This window comes from Dromiciops gliroides, chromosome 6 (genome assembly GCF_019393635.1).
Source record: "Dromiciops gliroides isolate mDroGli1 chromosome 6, mDroGli1.pri, whole genome shotgun sequence".
NCBI classification, from domain to species: Eukaryota; Metazoa; Chordata; class Mammalia; order Microbiotheria; family Microbiotheriidae; genus Dromiciops; species Dromiciops gliroides.
Genome location: NC_057866.1, coordinates 79,270,768 through 79,279,401, shown reverse-complemented (window position 1 = coordinate 79,279,401; position 8,634 = coordinate 79,270,768). Strand labels below are relative to the sequence as shown.

Below are 8,634 nucleotides of genomic sequence, written 5' to 3'. Positions count from 1 at the left end.
TAAACACAGTAGAACACCAAGAGGATTGTGTATAAAACCATGAATCTCTATTTCTTACTTTTTGCTTCATACACACACACACACACACACACATCTATCTATCTATATATCTATAAAACAAATCCCATATGTTACTTTCAAAACTTGCCTTGCTTGTCTGGGTTTCCTTCTGAACTTCCTTCTATTCTTTTCTGTTCATTAAAAAATGTTTTATATATTTTATATGACTGTACGTTTATAATCTAAATCAAAGTGCTTGCCTTCTCAGGGAAGGGGGAGGGGAGTTGAAGGAGGGAATTGAAAACTTTTTACATGTAATTGAGAAAAAATTAAATAAAGCCTTTTTTTTTTCTTTTCAGGGCAATGAGGGTTAAGTGACTTACCCTGGATCACACAGCTAATGAGTGTCAAGTGTCTGAGGCTGGATTTGAAGTCAGGTCCTCCTGAATCCAGGGCCGGTGCTTTATCTACTGTACCACTTACCTGCCCCCCCCCCAATAATATTTCATACACTTCACAGATCACAAATTGTTCACCCATTCCTCAATCAATAGGTTATGCCCTTAATTTCCTCACATTTTCTTTTCTTTCCTTTTGTATTTTCATATTCTCTTTGGGATTAGGAAGTTTGTTTTGCTTTTGACTGTTCCCTCCTGGATAAGTCCTGAGTTCAAATCCTCTCTTCTCTCTCCCTCCTCACCTTACCAACTGTTTCTTTGTTGAATTAACTCTGAGCATGTTGTATGTGTGTGTATGTGTTTGTTCAACTCTTTCAGATGAGAATGCAGTTCACCAGATGCTTGTGCCCCTCACTGTTTTATTATGTTTGTATATTCTTCCCACTCACCCTAATTAAGAGAAATAACAAGTTCCACCTTTTCTTCCTCCTTTTACCCTTCCTCCTCTTTCCCCTTTTAAAACACTTAGAACAGAATCAGTTTACCCCCTTCTCCCACTCTCTTTTTCTTAACTCCCTCAATACCCTTTGAAGACAGTAAGGTTCTGAAGGAACACAGTTTCTCTTTCCGCATAATAATATTAGCAAAACACCACCATAGTACCCTTTCCAATTCTTCAGATAAGTTTACCTTTCTGGGTTTCTTTTTCCTCTTTTGTTTGTATTTCAAAGTTCCTACTCAGCTCATCAGGAATGCTTAACAGTCTTCTAATTCAATTGAAAATATTTTTCCCCCTGTAAAGTTATATTGCACTTTTTCACTTTTAAGTTATTATTGGAATTGGATGGAGCTGCCTTATCATCCAAATGGATTTTATGATGCCCTGAACTAATAGGAGCAAAATGCCCTTGGACTAAAACCACAGAACCCAGATAGTTAGCAGATAAATCCCTATTCACTAACTTCTTTCCCCAAGAGAGTAAATAGATCTTATTGTTCTCCTTATCAAATATCTAGGCATCTTTATCCTTGGTAAACCTTTCCTGTTTCTTCAAGTTTCCTGTTATATAGTATTTGCTTTAGGTTGATTTGTATCATTCTAATGAAACTGAGGTTACCCTGTAACCAGTGAAAGAGAAAAAAAAAAGGTTTATATACTGTCACAAAAAAGGGGGAATCTTTGAGAGCTCCTTCTTTGGAAGGGATCCCCACATGATTCATGCTTGCTTATTGTTGGGACAAATAAACTGGTACTATGCTTTTCTGTCTGTCTCTGATCTGGTTTTTCCTGTAAGAGACATTATGAAAATAATTCCTCTGATCTATAATTTTTTTCCTGTAGGAGATAGGAACATAATTACATAAAACAATATTTGACAACATGCATTTACAAGTATATATGCATACATAAATGCAGGCAGCTAGGTGGACTTGAGTCAGGAAAACTCCTCTTCCTGAGTTCAAATCTGGCCTCAGACACTCACTAGCTGTGTGACCCTGGGCAAGTCACTTAATCCTGTTTGCCTCAGTTCTTCATTTGTAAAATGAACTGTAGAAGGAAATGGCAAACCACTCCACTATTTTTCCCAAGAAAACCCCAAATGGGGTGGTCATGAAGAGTCAGACATGAATGGAAAATGACTGAAAAATAACATACATCCATAAATGAATGCTGTTCTATAGCATCATTCTCTAGCCTAGGGGTTCTTAACATGGATTCCATGAACTAGTGTTTTTATAGGTGTGTGTACACACATATGTGCATGTATGTAAATACATACACATGTACACATACATATAAAAACAAGTTCATGTACTCTAGGTTAAGGGACCCTAGGGCTAGAGCATGATGTACTGCCTGATGTAAAGTCCCTAACTCTACTAGACTTTGTCTCTAAGGGCATGATAAAGATAACATATTTCAAAGGCTGGAAGGAACATAGCCTGAAGAAGTGACAGAAATATTTACTTGTCACTGACTCAGTTCTGTGGCTAAAATTCAAAACATCTGGGAAGCAAACATCTCCCCAGAGACTGTGTGAAATATTCCCAGACACTGCCAGCAACCATTGACTCTTCAATTCACAATACTGAATGAGCTGCCTGTACATCATGAGCCTACTTCCTGTGGTCCTTTGTTGTTGCTGTTGTTCAGAATTTTTTTAGTAGTGTCCCACTCTTTGTGACCCCCATCGGGGTTTTCTTGGCAAAGATACTGGAGGGATTTGCCATTTTCTTCTCCAGCTCATTTTACAGATGAGGAAATTGAGGCAAACAGGGTTAAGTGACTTGCCCAGAGTCACATAGTTAGTGACTTAGGCCAGATTTGAACTCAGGAAGAGGAGTGTACCTTATTCCATATCCAGTGCTTTATCCACTGCATCCTAGTGAAAGTTATGTTTCTAGAATGTGGAGCAGGAGCCTTCTTTTTCTACCAAATTGATTAAGAAGACGAATACAGACAAGTTGTTTGGGTTTCTGAGATTTGGAGGGAGAGAAGGATCAGTGTTTCATAGGATTCAACCAGAGGGGCAGCTAGGTGGCACAGTGGATAGAGCACAGGCCCTGTATTCAGGAGGACCTGAGTTCAAATGCAGCTTCAGACATTTGACACTTACTAGCTGTGTGACCCTGGGCAAGTCACTTAACCCCAATTGTCTCACCAAAAAAAAAAAAAAAAGGATCCAACCAGAGCTAGGGATCTTCCATCTTTCACATAACACAGAACCATCACTGGATCTTATCAGTAGTTGTACAGAGAAAACCCCTCAGTTAACTTTTTGTCCCCCCAGATGAGCCATCACTGAGCCTTAAACCACAACTGGTATTTAGTAGTTAAGTCAACAAACTTTTGCTGTGTGTCAGGTTCTGTGCTAAATAGGATGATGGATCCTGTATAGTAATGCTGTAGGAGTTGCTGCCTTAGCAGAGCAGAGCTGCATTTCTTTATTGAGTACTAAGTAGCTGGAGATGTATGTATACCCTGGCTCTTTTGTGTCAGGAAAGAGCCTCTGAAATCAAGGTTATACAAATAATGGATCACATTGCTATCGCTGGAGCCTTTAGTGTTTACAAAGTGCTTTTCCCCATATTCCTGAAGTAGGTGGTCAATTTCATTCTTCTTTTTTTCTTTTTAACCAATGTATACAGTGTCACTCAAAGATATAAGGTAACCTGTTCACACAACTCATAGGTAACAGATAGGATTCTAAGTTGGTTCTCCTGAATCCAAGAAGAGTGTTTCTTTCCATCATCTTTGTCTTTTAGCAGTTTTCTCACCAACTCCCAAACATAACATATTGATTTCCACATTGTCGACTTTTTTCATGCTATTAACTGGATCATAAAAGGGATCATGGATCATGTAGAAGGGAATCAAATGAGAGAAGACATGACACATAGGAAGGAGCTAGGTTATGGAAGACATCAAAAGCCAAACAGATGATCGTCTTTTTTTTTTTTTTTTTTGTGGGGCAATGAGGGTTAAGTAACTTGCCCAAGGCCACACAACTAGCAAGTGTCAAGTGTCTGAGGTGAGATTTGAATTCAGTTCCTCCTGAATCCAGGGCTGGTGCTTTCTCCACTGAGCCACCTAGCTGCCCCAGATGTTTGTCTTTTTGATCCCGGAGGTGACAGGAGCTACTAGAATTACTTGAACAATGTGGGAAGGGTGATAAGGTTAGACCTCTGCTTTAGGAAGATCACTTTGATTGCTGAGGGGAAGATGAACTGCCCTCTAGCAAGACTTGAGGCAGGGAGTCCATCCTGCCCACATTTAAACAAATAATAGGTCTATGCCCTTGGTCTTAGAACCAGACTTCTACCTGCCTTCAAGGTTTAGATCAAGTGCCAAGTATTTCAAAAACTCTTAACTCCTCCAAGTGTTTAAAGCTCCACCTCGATCATTTTGTATTTACTTTGTATATGGTCTGGATTTACTCTTCTGTTCAAGGTATGGGCATCAAAAGTGGCATATCATTTCCTTGAGGGCAGGGATTGTTTTTCTTTTGTATTTATATCCACATCAACTGGATGATAGGGATTAGGAATAGAACCTGTGATTTTGCTGGTATAGGAAACTTCTTGGGAAAGAAATTCCCTCTATCCAGTAGAAGTGGGTATCTCATCTTTAACTCACTCTCTTAGGATATGTACTGGTTGTCTCCTCCAGTAGAATGTAAGTTCCTTTTTTGAAGAGGTATTATTTAATTCTTTGAACTTATAGCCCCAGATACCCGTACTGTCAATCAACATGCATTTATTAAGCACCTACCATGTGTAACAAGTTGACAAGCATTTATTAAGCACCCACTTTGGTTCGGGCTCTGGGACAAAGCACTAGGGATACAAAGACACAGTGCCTTGTATATAGTAGGGATTTAATAAATGCTAGTTGAGTGATAGTATGGTGGTCTGGCTATTTTTTTCATTTATTTATTTTTGTCTGGTTGTTTTTTGTAGGTTTTGTTGTTGTTGTTGTTTTTAACTGTTTCAAGGAAATTTTTTGCCTGTGACTATGTTGGTGTAGGAAGCAATACCTCTCAAAATTTTGACATCCCCCCTCCCTCTGAGGCTCTGATTCTGGCTCTGCCGATGTGACCTTGGGCAAGTCACTTCACATCTCTGGGCCTCAGTTTCCTCAACTGTAAAATGAATGGTTAGATTATTACTTTCTAAGGTCTGTTCCTTCCAACTTTAAATCTGTGATTCTTTTGCTATAGAATCTTCTTTCCCCAGTTAAATAAGGGGAATCGTTCTTATATATCTCTTTCCCTTCTTCCCAATCCCTTTCTTCTTCCTTCAAAGGACTTTGGCTGGGCCAACAACAGTCTAAACAAACACAAACCATGATCTTCTACATCATAAGCAGTTGGTGAATCACAACCTACTTGCTGCTTTAAAGCAGCTAACTACTTTGAAAGTCTTCTTCTACTGTCTCATCATAGTGGGAGTAAACTGGGGCTTCTCAAACGTTCTGTCGGTGGAATCTCTATTGACACTATCTCCCACCAAGATGGTAGGTAGTCCCACCTTGCAGGCAGGTAGTCATATGAAAATTAACTGCCATAGGAGAATTTAGTCAAGCCATGTCGGAAAGGCTCATAACCAGACTAACCACAGGGTGGGTGGTGAAATTCTGTGTTGCATAGTAACTCTCAAAGACAGTCTACTCAGAGGCTTATGGGCTGCAGTCTGCTTGGGTGAATATACCCACAATTCTACGAAATCATAGATTCTTCAAGGATTCAGCTAACAGTCATGAAAGGTCAATGGTGAATACATGAGAAACAAAGTTCAGATGTATGTTGGTTCTAATTCACTGAACAGGGCAAGGACCATGTCTTAAATTTCTTTTTGTACTGTCAGTTTGCATCATTAGAGAGAACTTTCAAATAAATGTAATCGTACACTAATTCAAATATTTACATAGGTCCCATAATCTTGAATAGTCCTAAGTAATTTAATATAATAAACACTTAGTAAGTACTTGCTATGTGAAAAATACTGGGCACAGAAATGCAGAGAGTGCCCAACAAATACTTGTTGAATTACAATTTGAAGGTACTGCCTGCAGCAAGCAGAATCTCTTTTATGGGCTTGGGTGTCGAAAATAAAACATCATTTACAGGGCTGTATCTTTTGAGAATACCTGCCAAATAACTGGTGGCAATGAGGAATTCTATAGCAAAGGAGAAGTTACATGTGAAAAATGAAAGAATTTAGGAAGAGGAACTGAAGAAGGAAGAGAGAAGCAGGGTCAACTGGATGGGGAACTAGACCAATAGGTGGGTTTCCTGAGTTCTAATCTCATTTCTATAATCCTTTACTTTGCCCCTGAGGAGAATATTCTTGGCCAAGTATCACAGGTTCCTCGGATATAAGACTTTATGAGCCCAGTTCCCCTTTTACTCCTAAAAGTATCATCAGTTCTGGTACTGTGTTAGACAGTGAATTGGAGCTAGGATTAACTTGACCTTTCAGTCACCCTTGCCATTCACTGTTGAGGCTCAGTGGTGTTTTAAGAAAAGAAAAAAAAAAGAGGAGACTCATTCAATTTGCTTATGATTGTGGGAATTCTTGGCTCCTGTTTGTTTAGGCCAGGGTTATTGCCCAGTGAGTGAGCCAGAACCTTTAAAGGAAGGAGGGGAGGGGCTGGAAAGAAGCAAAGCGAATCATAGAAGCCATAAGGGGGAGGTGCAGTTTCATACTGACTGGCCAAATTGCTTAATCTCCCCTTCCCCCATCTACTGCCAGAGTCTTGGGGACAACCAGGTTCCCTCTGCTTCACTCACCTTTCTTTTCCTCACCATGGTCAGGGAAAGCAGTTCGCACTGGAGGCAGAAATGTAGGTGCCTCTTGCTTGGACTCATAATCACCCTAATCCTTGGGGCTGTTGCAGTCTTTGTTGCTGTGGTCTTTGTCCACAAGAGGGACTCACCCTCTGAACTGCCACAGTGGAAGGGAAGAGGATCCACAGCCAACTTGAAAGAAATCATGCTGGGAAGATGCTTCAATTATGCCAGGATAAGAAACCCAAATCTGAGGTAAGTGGGGAGACCCTGCCTTTAGCCACCAAACAAACAGCTCTGGCAAAGGAACAGTGCAAACTTCTTTAAACAATCAGGCTACTGTTTGGGATCAGCTGAAAAGAGGAGGGCAGGCAGGCACCTCAAACGCTTAAAATTCTGCAACAGACATTAAAATTTTTGTCAATTGGATTGAGGGTGGAGGGAGTGGTGTGTGCCAGTGTGATAAGGCACGCAGGCTTGGGGGAGGAGACAGTTCTAAATGTTACTCTCCTAGTTCTGATAATGCTATCCACAGAAGACCTAGGTTCAAAACCTACCTCTGCCACTTACTCTATGATCCTGGGCAAGTCCTTCACTTCTGGGGCTCAGTTTCCTCATGTGTAAAATAGGAATGTTGGGCGAGGAATGTTATTTTTCGGGTCCTTTCCAGCTTGAAAGCTGTGGTTCTGAATTATGGGTGATTAACTTGGCCTTCACATAGCATCAAAAAGCTTGACAGAGGTGTGGGATGGGGGTGGAGGGGCAGGAAGGAGAATAGCTACTCATTTTGGGTTGTTGTCTAACATTGTACATGTGTGGGTGGAGTGTAAATGTGTGTAGGTGGAGTTGAAAATAATGCACACATACATAAGTTTGGTCAATTTGCCCTTCAATACGTTCCCATAATTTTGTTGTTCAGTCTTTTTACTGGTGTCCAAATCTTCGTGACCCCATGGACCATAGCATGCCAATGTTGTCCATGTGGGGTTTTCTTGGCAAAGATACTACAGTGGTTTGGCAATTTCCTTCTCCAGTGGATTAAAGCCAACAGAGGTTAAGTGTCTGGTTTAGGGTCACCCAGCTAGTCAGTGTTTGAGGCTAGATTTGAAGTCAGGTGTTCCTGACTCCAGGCAAAGCACTCTATTCCCTGAGCTACCCAACTGCCTCCAAAAATGTTTTTTCCAATTATGTTCAATTCTTTGTGACCCCATTTGGGGTTTTTCTTGGCAAAGATACTGGAGTAGTTTGCTTGGTGGTCTCTGATCTCTGTCTCCAATGCCTGCCTTTTTCAGTCCATACCTGAGGTATTGACTACCAGTATGCTCCTGCATCCACATACATCTCTCTCAGATGAGACATAATCCAAAAAGGCTTGGTTATACAAAGAGTTGTGTTTGTTGCCAACTCCCGACTGAAGGACACTGAAGTAGCTCTTTGAGGAAGTGATAAAACCCCTTGGGAGACCCAATCAGTTGATCAACAAAAATTTCTTAGAGCAGAACCAGAAGAAGAGTTTTATACAAGGACACAACATTGTAAAGAAAAATAACCTTAAAAGACTTAAGAACTCAAAGCAATGACCTTCCACATCTACAAGGGCCCTATGCTGAAGTGTGTTACACATCTCCTGAAAAAGAAGTGATTGCCTCAAAGAACGGAAAGAGATCTATATTTTTGGACATGGTTATTGTATAGATTCATTTTGCTTGATTATAGTGATTTATTACAATGCCTTTCCCCCATTTCTCTCTCTCTCTCTCTCTCTCTCTCTCTCTCTCTCTCTCTCTCTCTCTCTCTCTCTCTCTCAGAGGGCAATGAGGGTTAAGTGACTTGCCCAGGGTCACACAGCTAGTAAGTGTCAAGTGTCTGAGGCTGGATTTGAACTCAGGTCCTCCTGAATCCAGGGCTAGTGCTTTTATACACTGCACCACCTAACTGACCCACCT

At 40.6% G+C, this 8,634-nt stretch overlaps 1 protein-coding gene across 2 annotated transcripts in view; it reads left to right on the top strand.

The window, feature by feature from the left end:
* The first annotated feature begins 6,574 nt into the window (after positions 1 to 6,574).
* The window catches only part of CD38 (CD38 molecule), an 84,345-nt gene continuing 82,285 nt past the window's right edge, over positions 6,575 to 8,634 (top strand). For both annotated transcript variants that reach the window (XM_043970958.1, XM_043970957.1), the window contains exon 1: positions 6,575 to 6,943. In XM_043970958.1, coding sequence (XP_043826893.1) covers positions 6,708 to 6,943 — 236 coding nt within the window. In that variant the 5' untranslated portion in view covers positions 6,575 to 6,707. The remainder of the gene's footprint in view (positions 6,944 to 8,634) is intronic.